The sequence below is a fragment of the Impatiens glandulifera genome, chromosome 4 (assembly GCF_907164915.1).
Source record: "Impatiens glandulifera chromosome 4, dImpGla2.1, whole genome shotgun sequence".
In the NCBI taxonomy this organism is placed as follows: domain Eukaryota; kingdom Viridiplantae; phylum Streptophyta; class Magnoliopsida; order Ericales; family Balsaminaceae; genus Impatiens; species Impatiens glandulifera.
The window spans coordinates 49,553,990-49,573,547 of record NC_061865.1 but is presented as its reverse complement, the minus strand read 5'-3'; the positions used below and the strand labels follow the sequence as shown (position 1 = coordinate 49,573,547).

Sequence of the window (19,558 nt, the reverse complement as noted above, 5' to 3'; positions counted from 1 at the left end):
AATGATTTGTGTTTACTCTTTCTAGGGGACCTATATGTTGGAAATCAACACTTCAGTCTATTGTAGCACCATCAACAACTAAAACGGAATATATGACAATAGATGAAGCTACTAAATAAGTATTGTGTCTTAATGGGCTAGTACAGAACTGTTAATTGAGCAAGTTGGAATTCAGTTACTTTGTGAAAGCATATTATGTGTATCATGTTAGAGAGAAGCATATTGATATGAGATTTTACAAGATTAAAGAATTGATCGTATCTGGTGAGATACTATTACCTAAAGATCATACTAATGAAAATGCAGTTGATATGCTGATGAAGCCAGTTACTACCGCCAAGTTCGGACATTGTTTGAGCTTGTTGAATTCCTCATGTTGCTAAAGGAATGGTGGTAGACCAGCCCACTTGGAGTGTCTAAAACTCTATGATGTTATCTTCTAAAAAGTTTGAATTTCTTGAAGATGGAGGTATGTGATTTATCTCTTACAAGAGGGAATATTTGCCAAGGTGGAATGTTGTGTATTTGACTTATATACACATGTTAATTAAGATTAGAGTTAATGGGATGAGCCTAGAGTAATTTAGTCTTTGTGGTCAATTGTAATACTCTATAAATACCATGTAAAATAAGGTTTTAACTATAAGAGTGAAATAAATATTTGACGGCACTCTCGAGGACTTAGGTAGTTTAGTCGAACCTCGTTATATCTTGTGTTTCTTTTTTGTTTTCTTTGTTGGTATTCGTTTACATGGTTACTAGAAAATTTTGAATATGCTGAACTTAATCATTCAGATATTTCTCATAAGCTCTCATATAGAAAGTTGGGACCAATATTTTCAAAAATGTGAATTGGCCAGTTTCAATCATTGGAGCCTTCCATGCCTCCCTTCTCTCTTTGATACTGTTAGATATCTTGTCTTTAAGTTACAAATATATATATATACATATGATGTTACAAAGAAATTAAATAAAATACAATATTTATGAAGAATGATATCACTAAATAAGAAGTTAATTCGAGGCATGCATTTAGTAAATTTCCCTTAAAACAGTTTCATCATCTCCCGTTTGTGTTGGAGCTTATCGTATGTAGCTGTCTCCTAGGGTACAACAGTTCTAGTAGTGATTCTGTATTGGAATCACTACATATCAAACTTGAACAAGGTACTTGAACTATCATCGGGTTTCAACAGAAAATATCGAGTGAATAACTCGAAGAACGCTCATAAAATAAGAAGAGGGCTTTTGGAATTCTAGAGTGAAAAATGATAAGAAGATGAAGTGGTTTTGATGAGATGTGGGAAATAGATAAAAGGGCTATTTATATTGTTGAAATGATAAAATCAACCATTAATCCTTGATTTAACGACTGACATTGATTGTCTCTTCATTGCCATTTGTATTTCCTCTTCAACAAGAAAGACACATTACCTGATTTTTTTTCTAAATGCTAATAAATTGATAGCAATAATCTCATGAAGGTTATATTGACAATTAACAATAATAAACTAATTTGTTAATTTCTTCTTAAATCATTAAATGTTAATTAAACAATTAACAAATTAATTATAATAATTTAATTATTTGATAAAATTTCACTGTAATTCACGTTTGAATTTCGTGTGAATTTCGTTTGAATTTCATTTGATTTATCTACTCAAATTCTCATTTTCATTCACTAATGGAATTTATGAATTAGTTTAAAATTTTAATAGATACTTCTTCCTTACACCTTAGACTTGATATACAAGAAGATTCACATCATTCCTTTGATGTGTATTTTGAAATGACTCTAATATTGTAGGAGGTCTATCTATATCATCAATTGCTAAAATAATGTAAATAATACTTTATTTGATAACTTTAACATCTCCTATTTCAACAACATTGTATATAACTTGATGCATAAGTCACCTAAAGGTGCATCTCAAGCTTTTGTTCAAAAGGTGTTCCAAACAACATGGCTAAGGTCTTGGGTGGAGGAACATGCATCAATTATAGCTTCTATGGTAGGGCCAATACAAGGTATTTTTAGCTTCTAACAAAATATAAAATTTTATGAATCATAATTCAAATTTGAATCAATATATTGAGTTGTAGATTTATTGAGGAAGAATGTTGGGATCTTGAATTTCCACAAAATTCATAGTCATGAATTGAAAGACAAAATTTCCATCAACCAAAACTCAAAAGATTTCAATGGACATTTCTAAATGGGCTTCTTGAATCCAAGATTGGCAAACACCATTACCAAGACTGGAACAATTTTCGACAATTTTCAACGTGCCCAATTAACATTACACTGCAGTGAACTTGCTTACATCTGGAAAGCTCGGAAATTTTTAATTAAATAGACTAAATTCTTATTGGTCCAATTAACTTAATTAGCCTGATCATCTCTCTCCCCACAAACACACAAGACAGTTATCTTCTCTCATCGAGAAGAAAGTGGAAGGAAGAGGAAAGAGAGAAACACTATTCTCGCTTGACCGACGATCATTTATTCTGTAACTCTCATTATTGATCAAGGTACGCTCTCTATTGTTTAATTTATGTAGAGAAAAGTTGTAATATATTATATATTATTATGTTGATTACATGAGAGGGGGAGAGTCCTATTTATATACAATATACAAGAAACCTTTACACTTTCCTAGGAATTTTTACATTACTCAAACCACTACTCCACTTCCCATGTTTGACTTAGACATTAACCAAGGTGGAAATATTTATATTCCCCAAGCCCAATGATGACTCATTCATTATTTCCAACACTCCCCCTCAAGTTAGGAGTGAATAGATTGAAAACTCCTAACTTGTCAAGAATGTGGTCGAAGGAGGTTCTATCTAGAGACTTCGTGAAGATGTCGTTCAACTGGTTCTTACTCATTACGTAAGGTGTTTCAATTTGGCCAGATTGTACTTTCTCCCTGATAAAGTGACAGTCAACTTCAATATGTTTCGTTCGTTCATGAAAAACGGGATTAGATGCGATATGTCGTGCTGCTTGGTTGTCACAATACATTTTCATCGGTTCACTATGAGATATCCCCATATCTTGGAGTAGATGCTTAATCCAAATAAGTTCGCTAGCTGTAGTAGCCATAGCCCGGTATTCTGCTTCAGCGCTGGATCTTGCAACCACGTTTTGCTTCTTGCTGCGCCAAGTGACTAAATTCCCGCCAACAAATGTACAGAATCCAGTGGTTGATTTTCTATCAGAACTTCCTGCCCAGTCTGCATCCGAGTATCCAATGATGTTTAAGCACTGATTTCTTTTAAGCCAGATTCCTTGCCCCGGAGTAGCCTTGAGATATCGAAGTATTCTTTCGACTGTTTTTAGATGACTTGTTCGTGGAGCATGCATAAACTGGCTCACTGCACTAACAGAAAAAGTAATATCTGGTCTAGTGACAGTTAAATATATAAGTTTGCCAACTAACCTTTGATACCTGCCAATATCCACTAACAACTCACCATCTTCAGAATTAAGTTTAGTAGTGGTGTCCATTGGAGTATAAGTTGGCTTTAATCCCAACTTCCCTGTTTCATTTAATAAATCTAAAGTATATTTTCTTTGAGACAAGAATAACCCTTTTTGTGAATGGGCTATCTCTACTCCAAGAAAATATTTAAGAATACCTAAGTCTTTGATATCAAAAGTTTTTTGTAAATACTTTTTAACTTTATTTATTTCTTCGTCATTGTTCCCAGTAATTATAATATCATCAACATATATAAGAACAAAAAGAGAGAAATTTTTAATAAATAGGGAGGAATCTGCCGTACTTTTTGTGAATCCATTTTGAAGAAGAGCATTACTTAATTTAGCATACCAAGCACGGGGAGATTGTTTTAATCCATATATAGCTTTATTAAGTTTACAAACAAGTTTAGAACTCAAGTTGTCTTTGTAACCTGGGAGAAGATCCATATACACTTCCTCCTCTAAATCACCCTGGAGAAAAGCATTTTTTACATCCATTTGAAAAATATTCCAATTTTTATTAGTGGCAATCGATAAAAGAATTCTAACCGTGTTCATTTTGGCTACGGGGGCAAATGTTTCCTCATAATCTATACCATATGTTTGAGTATATCCCTTTGCTACAAGACGTGCCTTGTATCTATCTATTTTACCATTACTATCATATTTTATTTTATATACCCATTTACAGCCGACAGGTCTTTTTCCTATAGGAGGAACAATAATATCCCAAGTATGATTTTTTTCAAGTGCTTCTAGTTCCTCACACATAGCTTGTTGCCATAGAGGATTAGAAATAGCTTCTTGAAAATTTTTAGGCTCAATGTTGTCTAAACAAGTTAAAAAATTAAAATGTGTTGGAGAAATTTTTTCATAAGATAAAAATTGTTGAATAGGGTAGGATACCTTATAAGAAATATAGTCATCAAGTTTTGCAGGTGGTCGGCTAGGACGCACGGATCTCCTTACACCCTCATATCCTGATAGGTTTTCACGAACTTCTTCTAAAATAGGTTGTCTTTCTTGTTCTGATGGATTTTCCGAACCATGTGACTCCTGATTTTCTCTTGAATAGGTTGAACTCTCTAATTCTCCCCCTGAGATGATATCGGATTCCATGTTATCTTTGGTCCTTGGTACCTCATCTCCCCCTGAGCATGAGCATGACCTTAATGCTTCATTTCCTGTAGTTACATCTGTAAAAGGGTTAAGAGTAGGGATAAAATCGTTAAAAGAATCATAATCATTAATTTTTTCTTTGAAAAATGGCTCATGCTCTCTAAATATAACATTTCTAGATATGTAAATTTTATTAGTTTCAAAATCATAACATTTGTACCCTTTCTGAGTCGTTGAATATCCAAGAAACAAAGCTTTAATGGAAGTTGTACTAAGTTTATCGGTGCGACTAGTGTGAACAAAGCATGTGCAACCGAAAACACGCAAATGTTCGTAAGAGATTTCTTTGTTATTTAAGACATTGAGTGGAGCTTTTCCATTCAATACAGAGGTAGGAATTCTATTTATAAGGTGAACCGCAGCGAGAAGGGCATCAGACCAAAATCTCTTAGGGACATTAGACTGGAAAAGTAAAGCTCGGGTTACCTCAAGAAGGTGTCTATTTTTTCGTTCAGCAACTCCATTTTGGGCAGGTGTATGAGGACAAGTTTTTTGATGAACAATGCCCTTTGATTTAAAGAAGTTTGAAAATTTTGAGTTAATGTATTCAGTACCATTATCAGATCGAAAGTTCTTAATTGTGGCATTAAAATGATTTTCTGCAAATGAATTAAATTCCAAAAAATTTTCATACACTTCCACCTTTGAAGTTAAAAGATAAATCCAAGTTGTTCGTGAGAAATCATCGATGAAGCTAACATAATATCTAAAATTATTATACGAATCGATAGGTGCAGGACCCCATACATCTGAATGTATCAATTCGAGAGGAGATTTGGTTTTATTTGTAGAGATGGGAAAAGGAAGTTTGGTTTGTTTTGAAAATTGACAAATATCACAATTTGAACAAAAATTATCTATTCGAAAAAGATGTTTCACAACTTTATTAGAAGGATGTCCTAGCCTTTGATGCCATAAATCTTGCTCAAAATTAGTGTATGAATTGAAAGCACATCTAGAAAGATCAATAATATAAATATCGTTGACAAGTTGTCCTTCACCAATCTTCATTCCTGTCAACTTGTCCTGAAACACAACACATTCATTAGAAAAAATAACAAGACATTTAAGATCTTTAGTTATTTTGCTAACAGATAATAGGTTAGGAGATAATTGTGGAACATAAAGAACATTATCAACATTTTTTGAAAATACTCTGATAGACCCAGTTCCTAAGATAGGCATATTTGAATCATTAGCTGTTTTAACACTTTGTTGTGAATTTTTAATGGAAAAATCCAAAAAATTATTTTTATTTCCAGTCATATGATCTGAGGCTCCTGAATCAACTACCCAATAATTAGGATTTTTGCAAAAATATGTAAAATATTTTGAAAAAATACCTGGGTCCACTTTGGATGTGGACCGAGCCTCTTGTGTTTGCATGAATTTGGTAAACTGATCAAAAAGATTATTGAAATCTGTTTGATTGTTTGACCCTGCTGATATGTTAAAGTTGTGTTGTCCAGTAGTTGGCCTAGTATTCCAGCCCATTTGATCATTGCTTTCTCCTCCATTGTTTTGAGCGAGAAATCCTTTCGGGTTTATCCCATTAAAATTTCTACCTTTTTCTTCGCCATTCTTCTTTGCCGCACGAAGATGAGGATAGAGTTTGAAGCAAAACTCCTTAGCATGACCCTGTTTCTTACAATGATTACAGAAGAGATTGCTGGTTCGTTGAAAATTTTGGGATTTGTGACCAAAAAATGCTTGATTTTCACCTGTTGTTTGCCCCTCACCTCCCATGGTGCTTCTCCGTGTCTCCTCTTGTTGTAGCCTTGAGACAACATCATCGAAATCTGGAAGAGTAGACGTCATGAGGATTTGAGCACGGATGGCGTCCCAACTCGGATCGAGGGAGGCAAGCAACTGGTATATCCCTTCTTGTTCATCTCGCTCTTGCAAGATATTCTCATCGTTGGTACGAGGTAAGTACATCATGAGTTCTTCTCGTCTTCTGGTTAACTCACCAACAATTTCGGTAACCGACTTCGATCCCTTTTTGAGGGACTGGATTTCAGATTTCAGTTGATATATGTGAGCATAATTTTGAGTATTTCCATATCTTTTCTTGACGGAATCCCAAATTTCTTTTGCCGAATTTTTGCCCAAGAAAAATTCGGAAATTCTCGGCTCCATGGAATTTAGAAGCCAACTCATGATTTGATAGTCATGGGCTTCCCATTCCTCGGCCCTTTTATGATCTTCCTCAGTGGATTTCTCTGATATGGTTGGTTGCGTTGATGTCCCAGAAATATGGCCAAATTTGAGCTTCCCTTTGAGAAAAATAGTTGTTGACCGTGCCCAAGTGATGTAGTTCTTTTCATTCAAAAGAACCGAGGTCATCCTCCCGGTTGAGTGCCCATCAAAAAAATTGCTTCCGAAAGTGGTCATTGTCGTGTTTAACAAAAGCAGAGAATACTCTGAAATTTCAAACTAAACAGCACAACAGTGCTAAAAAGGAATATGAAAAAGTAAAGATAGTGCTGAAAGAGAGTCAGGACACAAGTACCTGCTCTGATACCATGTAGAGAAAAGTTGTAATATATTATATATTATTATGTTGATTACATGAGAGGGGGAGAGTCCTATTTATATACAATATACAAGAAACCTTTACACTTTCCTAGGAATTTTTACATTACTCAAACCACTACTCCACTTCCCATGTTTGACTTAGACATTAACCAAGGTGGAAATATTTATATTCCCCAAGCCCAATGATGACTCGTTCATTATTTCCAACAATTTATGTTCTTGAAAACACATTGTTCAAAAATCTTGACTAATAATTGATCAAGGTACGCTCTCTATTGTTTAATTTATGTTCTTGAAAACACATTGTTCAAAAATCTTGGCTAATAATGATATATATGTGACATTAGAGTTTTCGGATTTTATAATTATGAGCTTATTACGATTAAAAGATAACATGTGGTATTAGAGCCTTGGTTATTGAAACAAATACCAAAACCAAATTTATAATTAGTTATAAGTAGGGCGATGATTATGATCATTAGAAAAATGTAATAATTTGTTTGGAATATGAGGAACTTCAATATCCACCTTTCAATTTAAAGTATTCTAGCAATATTAGCATGATAAATTTAGTTTTAAGTAATATATATATATATAAAGATAAAGATAAATTATAATGAAATTCGGTTATGGGTGAACATTTTGTGTTATGTTAATATTTTTAAAAACAAATTATAATGTTTTTGTCGTTAACTTAAACGACTCTCATATATATCATATTAAACATATATATTTTTTTAAAGGTTCATGTATTTTAAAAATGAAAAAAGTCTTTTAAGTACAACGATTACAAAATGACATGAAAATAACAAATAAAAAAAAACAATACTTAAAAAGTTATCGAGCTTGTAAATCTTCGAGAATAACGATTAACTCCCCGATAGATTCTACTGGTTTTCCTAAACGAATCTCAGAAATCATCATAATAATAGTATTATGAATGATATGCATCAAACGACTACGATTATTGAAAGTTCAACGATTTCTCTCCAACCAAATAGTCCATCAAAAAATAATTGGGATGGTAACCCAAATATGTAGATCTGCCATATCAACCGCATTATTCCAAACTTATCAGTAACTACCTAAAGATTCGAGCATCACCCAATAAATCCCAGTAATACTCCACAAAATTCTCTAAATACTAGTCACCCCTCGACAATACAAAAGTAAGTGAGGTCCCGATTCAACCTCTTCTTGACACATACGACTAGCCATAATACAACATTTTTTCATGCACATATCATCTATTAGTAGTCCACCACGAATAATGCTCCATCCAAAGAACGTGATCTTGGATGGAATCTTTGACTCCCCAAGTTTTTCTCAATAAAAATTATATGGAATCATCTTAGCAAACAACTTGTAACAAATGCCCCCACATGGAAACTATTCATATCTTGCCAACGCATAATGTATTGTTTAGACGGTGACACTTGTTTGCGTTCTACCAAAAGTAAAACTCTTTTATGGGACGAAGTCTCCATAATATTTAATCTCATTCTATATCTAATTCGGCTAGAAAAACCACTAGACTGATGATCAAACATGTCCTTAATTATGGAATTTCTACATATAACAATGGAAGCAACCTCAAGATACGTCGTAGCTAAACTTTTGACACTATGCCAAATGCCGTTCCAAAATCTAATCGAAGAACTATCCCCCACAATAAATATAGACTACTCACAAAAACTTTTTTACATAGGATAAGTTCCCCTCCAAATGCTACACCCTACTGGAGAATTAAACATTTTCGTGAATCATCTAGACCAATCATTACCATACTTACATCTGATTATCGATGCTCAAAGACTATTCGGCTTCATTGCAAATCTACTACACAATTTTGATAGAAGAACTTTATTAAAAGAAATAAGATCTCGAATATCTAGACCTCCTTGATCTTTAAAACATTTAACTTTATCCCAACTAACTAGATGACAAAATGACGAGTTAGAAGATCCTTATAGAAATTTACAAATTATTCTCTTCATTTTCACCGCCACAACTCTCGGGAAGAATGAATAACGACATCATATATATAGACAAATATAAAAAAATATATTAAAATTAATATAAAATAATTAAAACGAAAATTTAATGATAGGATTAACCAAAAATACCTTAATATTCTGTCATTTGTTCATTATATTAATTTTCATGTAAGTGGTTCAATTTTATTTGATCATATATATTGACTTAAATCAAAACAAAAGTTAAAAAATTAAAATATTCATTCAAAAAAATAAATATATTTTGTTTTTGAAAATTATTCATTTTATAAATAGTCATTTAACATGAAATAATTATAATAATAAACTATAAAATATAAATTTAAAAATAAAAATGCAATTATGTCTTCTAGAAGGTACGATGACTCTCAATACTCTGTCTTCCTTTCATTTTAATAACTGTGAGGATTCTCGAGTTACAGTGTTGAAAATGACGACATGTTTGATTCAGAATTAGCATGGAATATTATTCGCGATAAAAGAGAGGTGGTTCTATATATGGTCCCATTTAGTGTGGTCCATGATAATTATTCCTAGACATCAATTCATTTTGTGGTTAACATTCTGTGAAATACTTAACACCCGTGATCGAATTAAGAAGTATATGAATATCTCGGATCCCATCTGCCTTTTTATATGGGAAATGAGAAGAGCATTGACCATCTCTTTGGGGATTGTCCATTTACTTTCTTGATTTGTGGTATGTTCTCCACATTAATAAGTATCCTTAGCTTTCCAAAAGAATGGATTGATATCAAGGAAATGACAATCATCAAGACAAAGGTAATGACTTTAGTTTAAATGTCTTCAAATACTTATTTACAAACATTGTTTATCATATTTGGATGAAGATAAACGCAAGAGAATTTCTAAGGGTTCCAAATGATGTGGAGTTTTTTTAGAATTAAATTATCTTTGATGGAAAATCACGCATTCAAATGTGGAGGCGAATTCTCACTTGTGAAAAAATGGTTGATTTGTCAAAGATGTAGCAATGCATATGAGAAAGTCACACTTACTTTTTATTTCAAAGCGTTCTAATCTTTGTTGTTTGTGTCTTTCACTTTTGTTTTCATTCTGACTATTTTTTATTTTTATCTTGTTGGTTCATTATTTTTGACAAAGGTTTATTCTCCTTGAATTCTGAACTCTAGTGATCCTTTACCTTTTTTGGTTTTTTATTTAATAACATTACGCTCGATTATCAAGATATTATTATTTAAGATACAATCCATTAATAAAAATTATTATAATGGTAGTTTCAAAATATATGGTCTTGTTTAGTAATGTACCCATCATTTGGATTTGAACTAAAAATATTTTTATTTTTTATTTTTTAAATATCTAAATGAAATATAATTTGAATTAAATAATATTTTAAAATATATTTTAATTATATATATATATTAATAAATTTAATAACATTTTCATGTTAAAATTTAACTTAATACTCCAACTTTATTTGGTTTCAAACAGATTAATTAATATTTGAAAATTTAATTATTCAAATTGACTTTTATAAAATGGTTGTAAGCATAAAGAAATTCATAGAAAAATGTTGATAATTTCAAATGGCAATGAAAAAGAGAAAGTTGATTTTTTTTCTTGAATTTTCCAAGCCAAACATTGTTTGATTTTTTCTCTTAATTGCAATGCTCCACTTTTTATGTTACTCATCGTTCTCAAAATCACTTCTCCTATAAAGGCTCATCAAATTAAACCTAACTATTCCTATGAGGTCTTGCTTGCCCTACCTATAAGGTCTGGTTTTATTGATACAATATTTTTGTTTTGTGAGTTTAATTGTTTATTAAAATTATAATGATATATATATAGAGAGAAATGATTAGGTGAGGGAATTTGGTGAGGGAATGACTTGGCATAATCTTATTCGCTGAAAAAATCAAATAATTTCTCTCTTTTCTCTCTTTCCTCTCACTTTTACATTTTCCAACCAATGAAGGTGATGCCAAGTCATTCCCTCACCAAATTCACTCTCTCTATCGCTCCTCATATATATATATATATATATTATATATATATATATATATATATATATATATATATATATATATATTATATATATATATATATATATATATATATATTATATATATATATATATATATATTATATATATATATATATATTATATATATATATATATATATATATATATATATATAAAATCAAGGCCTCGGTCCTAGAATAAATTCCAGCAATCTTTCTCGACACCCGGTCTCGGTCCTATGGTGCACATGGGCCAGATTTCTGTTTTGTTGTTTTATAATTTTGTTTTTGCTTTCCTTTTCTACTTTACAAACCGAATTCTATTATTTTCTAGTTATTGTTGTAACCGAATATTTTGGGGCAAGACATCACCTATATAAGGCTGATCTTTCTTCCCCAAGGACCCATGAATAGAATGATGAAGATGTGACTTCGCCCCTATTCGTCTATTATTATTATTATGGACTGTTTGGTATAGACCAACAGTAATTCTCTTCGCACCCTTGATTCTTCTATCCCTTCCCCCCCAAATTCTCTATCGAAAACCTTCCGCTGCCCTTTGATTGTAGAATTTCCACTGGTTTTATAGATCAAGAACTTGATTCTTGAATCCAAAACACACTTTACGAAACAAGTCATAACATTCTTGGTATCAGAGCAAGACGATTCTCAAATGAAAGAAACTCGATAGCAGCAAAGATGGATGATCTTAAGACCCTACTCGAAGGGCTGACCCAACAATATGCCTCCATGAATGCTGCCCTGCAACAACAGTTGACCGAATAGGCTGCCTTGCACAATGCCTTTCAACAAAATATGGACAGAAGATATGCTGCTGGAAAAATCTTGACAGCCATTGAAAAAGGTGCGTTTAATAATGGCCAAAATCCCCGCACCCGACCCTATAATATTGCTTCTTGCTACCTTCCTCCAACCCGGCTCACAAATATTGATATTCCTGAATTTGATGGGACTGATTTGGAGGGCTGGCTCTTATTTGCCGAGCAAATATTTAGGGAGAGCAAGACGAATGATGCCACAAAGCTGGACATTGTCCGCACTCACTTCTCAAAAGAGGCAAGAACGTGGCATGAATCATATTTACGGAATCGCAACCATATGGAAGCATTGACGTGGCATAAATTCAAGAAAGATCTATTGCTGCGATTCGGTCGCAGACCCTTGTACAACGCCAAACCGCCGCTGCTGCCCAAACCATGCATTGTTAACACGGTCTGGCCGAGCACAAAATGGGAGCCCAATCATAGGTGCAAATCCAGATTGTTCATGGCCCCGGCTAATCATCAAGAAGTCCAAGAACGCGTTCAAGAACCTGTCCAAGAATCAGATTTTTATGACCCACCTTTGTTGCTTGAGACAAGGGACGAACGTGTCATTATCTTGCACACTTTCTCGGTCCAGCAAGGTGCCCCTCGGTCGCGGGTCAACATAATACAAGGCAGCTAGCTAGAAAAGGCCTTGGAAAATCATAATGTTGCTGCCACGGTACAAATAAAGAGCAAAAACGAATGCCAAACTGTTTCACTTGTTTTGGAAGACGTTCCTGAAAATTTCCAAAAAATAATCAAAGGGCTCACCCAGCAACCCAACAACCGAACACCAGCCAGGAAGGTAGTCTGAAGACATGGCTATGTTGTTGCGCATGTGTTGCTGGTCTGGATAAAGGACTGGGCTTGGTTATTTGAAGACATTCTAGAGTATGCCCGGAAAAAAGATGGCCCTTTTGCTGCACTTGGCGTGCTGGGCCGAAGGAAGGACTGGTCGTGGAGCAGGAAGACCGAAGGCTTCTAAGAAATGCGGCTCTAGACTCTGCGACACTTGCAGGACTTGCTGAAGTCCGACCGAATTTTTTGAAATATTGAGCATGCGCATTAGAGGCTCGGCAGACTCGGCAGACCACGGTCTTTTTCGTCGAGGGTGACGAATTTTGAAGGGGAAGATAATGCTAGAGTCTAAAATCAAGGTCTCGGTCCTAGAATAAATTCCAGCAATCTTTCTCGAGACCCGGTCTCGGTCCTATGGTGCACATGGGCCAGATTTCTGTTTTATTGTTTTATTATTTTTTTTTGCTTTCCTTTTCTACTTTACAAACTGAATTCTGTTATTTTCTAGTTATTGTTGTAACCGAATATTTTGGGGCAAGACATCACCTATATAAGGCTGATCTTTCTTCCCCAAGGACCCATGAATAGAATGATGAAGATGTGACTTCGCCCCTATTCGTCTATTATTATTATTATGGACTGTTTGGTATAGACCAACAGTAATTCTCTTCGCACCCTTGCTTCTTCTATCCCTTCCCTCCCAAATTCTCTATCGAAAACCTTCTGCTGCCATTTGATTGTAGAATTTCCACCGGTCTTATAGATCAAAAACTTGATTCTTGAATTCAAAACACACTTTACGAAACAAGTCGTAACAGTTTATATATATATATATATATATATATATATATATATATATATATATATATATATATATATATATATATATATATATATATATATATATATATATATATATATATATTTATTGTATTTTTATGATTGTTGATAATATATAATTCTACATCTAAATAATATTAGATAATATATTTTGTCACTTGAACTGTTATAAAATTTATTTATAAATTTTTATAGTTTAATAACACAAAACTAATAGGAGAAGGTTTAGGGGCATAAAGTTTTTAAAATTAAGTTTAATAAAATTACATATTAAAATTAAATAAATTCAATTTTAATTTTGTTGGCATGCCAAAAAGAATATTATTTGTATTATTATACATTATTAGTTCAAAAATAAATTAGTTTTAAAATAATAAAATAACATCTTTTGAAAACAATATTTACATGATAAATTTTATGTATCAAAATATTATTAAAAGTTATTAATTATTCGATCATATATTTATAATATTTATATAATTTTTTATTTATAAAATATATATTAATTAAAAATAATATGATAACATTAAAATTAATATTATAATTATATTATAAATAAATAACTTTTTTCTACAAAATTATATACGTATATGTTTTAAAATATTATGTTGAGTTAAATATATAATAATATTTAAAATTAACATTAAATAATTAATTAAATTTAATAATATATTATTATAAAAAAATATAAAATAATTGTTTTTATTTATATATATAAATAATATTGATATATTTTTAATTTGTTTAACATTTACTAAATTATCAATTAAATATTAATTTTGTTAGATAAATTAATAATTAATATTTTCTCTCATTTTTTAATATTAAAGTTTATATTAAATTATTTAATATTTAGATGAACTAAATAATTAAATTTATAATTAATATCATCTCTGTCCTCGCTTTAACTTGGCCATTGGTTGAAAAAAAGAAGTTATTCTAAAATAACTAAGAAAATTGCCTTATTATTATTAATTTATATATAATAAGAAAGATGCATTGCTATCAATTTTATTAATTTAACAATGTATTAAGAAAATGCTATGTACTTCAGTCCTATCTCAACTATATTATTGCCAAATATCAAATTAAACACAATCACACAATATTATTAGGAATTGCTAATTAATTAGTTGTTATATATAGAAATCATGATAGTACATGTAACAAATAAATAGATGTAATCAAACACCAAACTGGCTTATTGTTGAAGTCATTGATTGATTATCAAGCACAAAATAAATTTTTAATGATCAATCTTATTTTGTGAGAGATTAAATTTTATGCAAAATTATTTATGTTTGTTAAAAAAAGGAATTCATCTATTAATCAAACATTTTAAATTAATCATGTTTTAATTACCTTTTATCAACCCCATTAGACACATTTAAAAACTAAAGATAATAGTCATTGAAATTCACCCGTCTCTAATTTTTAATGAAATAATGAACACAAATGAACACTTAAATAAAGAGGGCAATAAATTAATTATATATTTTGAATTCCACATAAGATCATAATAGACTCAAAAGAGAAATCAATTGAACTATGAAAAATTAACTCTCTCTATAGATATAAACTCATTTATAGAAAGATTTTTCTTTTGGGAATTTTTTTTTATGGGAAAAGTTTATAGAAACATTTAAAAATATTTCTAGTTTGTTTCTCTAAACTACAGTTATCTTCTTAAAATAACTAATTTTATATTTATTCATCTACATACATAAATATATTATTTCACTTTTCTTCTCTTCATTTTATTATTTAATATTTACATTTGATTCTTTATTTTTATATATTTTAAATTAAATATTTCATTTAATTTAAATTATAAACAATTAAGTTTTAAATTAAATAATTAATTTTAATTTGTAAAATTATTTTAACAGTTATTGTTTTTTAAATACATAAACAATAAATTTAAACATATAATTATTAAATCAATTTATAGTGACTTGTCAATTTCTTTTTGTATCTAATGCATTTATTTTATATATTTTACTTTAATATTTATGTAATATGTTTTATCTTAATGTATAATATTTAAAATATTTTTATTTTAAGAATTTAGTTTAATATGGTTGAATTTTAATTTTATGTACATATTTTAATTAAAATTGAGAATTATTCCTATGAGATTTGTAAAATTAATCAGGAGAAGATTAACAAATAAAAATTTATCGGCACGGTTTGATTCTCACTAGAAGCGAACGGATCATTTATTTATTACTGTGGAGATTTCCAATTTAGTTTATCATAGACCTAGCTAACCATTAGTTAAAAATTAATAATATGATAATAAAAAAGATATATAAGATATTGAGGTGTCCTAAACAAATTTGAATACCATCTCCTACCAAATTATACAAATTACAACTATATAAGTGTAGACAAATTGAAAGTAAAAACACTACCTTATGTTACTCATTCAAAGAGATACATAATTAGAGTTGTTGATTTGTCTTACTTTTTTCATATGGCAATGAAAATAAGGGGATTAAAGTTGTTAATTTGTCTACTTTCTTTATGGATCGTCACACTCACCCAGTGCCAAGGTATATATAGTTCTATCTTATTGCCTTAATTCATTAATATTTCTCCAAAGTAAAAAAACGTCAATTGTATAAGTGATTACAAATAAAGTTTAATCCAACAAAATCGCAATAAAATAATTTCTAAGAACATACAATCAAATCATAGTGGGGTCTCATATATAGTTATATATCACAAAACCTACGTTGAATTGCCAACTTTGTGCTCAAGTCAAATTATGAGATCAAAACAACATCTTGGTGTTCCATGCAAAAGTTCTGCTTCCAAACATAATCCATTGCCTCTTTTGTAATTAAGATCTCTCATTTGGTTAATCTTATTGTAGTGTTATTGTGTCAATAAAGTGTTTGTATCTTAGATATGACAATATCGATTTATTTCTTAATCTAACTATTTATAATCGAGTATTATTATTTGTGAGAAATAGACAATAAATAATACCGAAAAATTAAAAAAATAATTTATACTTGATATATATATATATAATAATGATGCTTAATTTTCAAAGTGTCCGGATTGTCGGGTCAAGAGGTGTATTTAATTTGAATATATATGTGAGAGTAAATTAAAAATATGATCACATTTTAACAGTAATTTTTTTTTCTCGGTTTTATATCTTTACTCGTACAAATGCACGGGATACATGCTAGTTTTTTTTAAACACTCTTAAAAATGATCTTTTTTCTCATGCACAATTCAATACTGGTTTCTTTATGTTATGCAAAAGTCTCTCCACTTGGTCCATATTCTAATACCCTCGTCCTTATCCTCTTTGATTCAACCTCGTTATTTTGCTTATATAAATATAGTTGTGTACGTGATGAGAATAATGTTATTAATATCTTCATTTGATCATCTTGTGTCATGTAGGTATAAACAAGTCATGGGAAGATGAGTATCCATTCATCAAGCCGGCAAGCTCTTTCGTGGATGGTGACCATGACTACGACTACATCATTGTTGGTGGTGGCGCTGTCGGTTGCCCTTTAACGGCCACCCTTTCCCAAAACTTTCGTGTGTTGTTGCTAGAAAGAGGAGATGTTCCGTTTGATAACGTTAACATCTCATCTTTAGAAAACTATTCCTATAACTTGATGGATACATCACCTAAATCCGCATCTCAAGCTTTTGTTTCAACTGATGGTGTTCCCAACAACAGGGCTAAGGTCTTAGGTGGAGGAACATGCATCAATGCTGGCTTCTACAGTAGGGCCAGCCCAATGTATTTTCAACCTATAACAAAATATCAAATTTTATGGATAACGTTGATTCGAATAACCACATAAACCAATAATAATAGAAAAAACAAAAAAAAACACAAGAAATAACGAGATTCGGTCAAACTGCATATGTCCTCGGAAGTGTCGTCAGATATATGATTCACTCTTAGGGTTAAAACCCTATATTACATGGTATTTATAGAGTAATACATTATGTCACATCACAAAGATTAAACTACTTTAAATTAACTCAATCCACCAACTCTAAACTTAATTAACCTGTGAATATAAGTAACCTCTCTCTATATATATATATATAATATCATAATTTAAATTTGAATCTATTGACTTGTAGGTTTATTGAGGAAGCAGGTTGGGATGTTGAACTTGCATATGATTCATATACATGGATTGAAAGGCAAATTGTCCATCAACCAAAAATCAAAAGATTTCAAAGGACCTTTCTAAATGGTCTTCTTGAAGCTGGTGTCTTGCCATTCAATGGGCTCACTTACGACCATTTTTATGGAACCAAGATTACTGGAACAATTTTCGACGAGCACCATCACCGCCACACTGCCGCGACATTACTTGAATCTGGGAAACCCAAAAACCTTGAGGTTCTCATCCACGCCACCGTTCAAAAGCTTTTATTTGCTAAAATTGGTAAGTCAAATGTCATACTTTTTATTCCATATAAATTAATAACGACATATATAATACTGTTTTAGACAAATTCCACTAAAACCATTTTCAGGGGAAAGATTACTTGTAACTGGAGTGGAGTTTGAAGATGAAAATCAGATCCGACATCAAGCATTCTTGTCGAACGACAAAGGAATGAATAGTGAAATAATATTGTCTAGTGGGACAATTGGTAGCCCTCAAATACTACTTCTAAGTGGTATTGGACCTAAAGATGACCTTTTAAAATTAAACATATCAATGGTGCTAGAAAATGATTTTGTTGGGAAAAGCATGTTTGATTGCTCAACCAACTATGCCTTGGTGTCAATTGAAGAAAACTTTAACACATCCCCACCACAAGTTGTTGGAATTGCAAAGGAGGGGGTCTATTTAGAAGCTTTTGAAGGACTCAATTTCCCACTAAATGCCATTGAATTTGGTCAAAAACACGATTCAACTCAGGTTTATAATATATACAAACATGATAATCTTTGTAAGATAAGTTAGTAATTCATTTTTTATGGTTAAACAGAGAGACACGATGCTTCTCAAAAGTGGACTAACTTTTAAGAAAGAATTGTGGGGAGATTATATTTTATCAAAAGTTTCCAAACCAATCTCAAGGGGGCAAATGAACTTGATTAGCAATAGTGCCTATGACCAACCCTTGGTTACTTTCAATTACTATAGCAGTCAGAACGATTTATCAATATGTGTGAGCGGCTTACAATTGATGAGAAAGATCATAAGATCGAACTCCTTCAAAAACATTACCAACAATAAAAAAGTGTCGGAAGAAACATTAGTTGACGATGAAGAATCCTTAAAGAAGTTGTGCAAGGAAACTGTGAGCACAATTTATCACTACAATGGAGGTTGCAATGTGGGTCGTGTGGTGGACAATGAATACAAGGTTTATGGCGTAGAAAGGCTTAGGATTGTTGATGGTTCGATATTTGATGAAACACCCGGTACTAATCCTCAAGCAACATATATGATGCTTGGAAGGTATGATCCAAAACAACAATTACTTATGACACTAAAAAATATGTTTTAATGATTCCTCATCTTGTCTAAATATAGGTACATGGGAGTCAAGATTGTGACAAGCAGGCTTGGGATTGCAGATGATATGTAAAGCTAAGAACAATATAACAAACTAATAAGGGTGATCATGTTTAGAAATATTGATCAACATTATTGTGGATTTAAATCCACCCACCTTTAAGTTTATATGTATTTTAGCAATTATAAGACACAATAATGATAAGCTAATGCTATCAATATACCAAAAAAGACAGTCATTAAGACTGACTTAATGAAATGACTATAAGGTTTTTTAAATTTTTATAAATTTTAAACTAATTCTAAAATTTCAATTAATGAATGGAGAGTAGGGTG

General features: G+C 31.3%; 1 protein-coding gene across 1 annotated transcript; it reads left to right on the top strand.

Annotated features, from left to right (window-relative positions):
* Window positions 1-17,113: 17,113 nt before the first annotated feature.
* On the top strand, window positions 17,114-19,214 carry LOC124935320 (protein HOTHEAD-like; the record flags this gene model as incomplete). The annotated part of the gene is made up of 4 exons (XM_047475759.1): window positions 17,114-17,514; window positions 17,826-18,136; window positions 18,198-18,619; window positions 18,690-19,214. Coding segments are annotated over 4 exons (1,659 nt in total), but the record flags the coding sequence as incomplete, so codon positions are not given.
* Window positions 19,215-19,558: the final 344 nt, after the last annotated feature.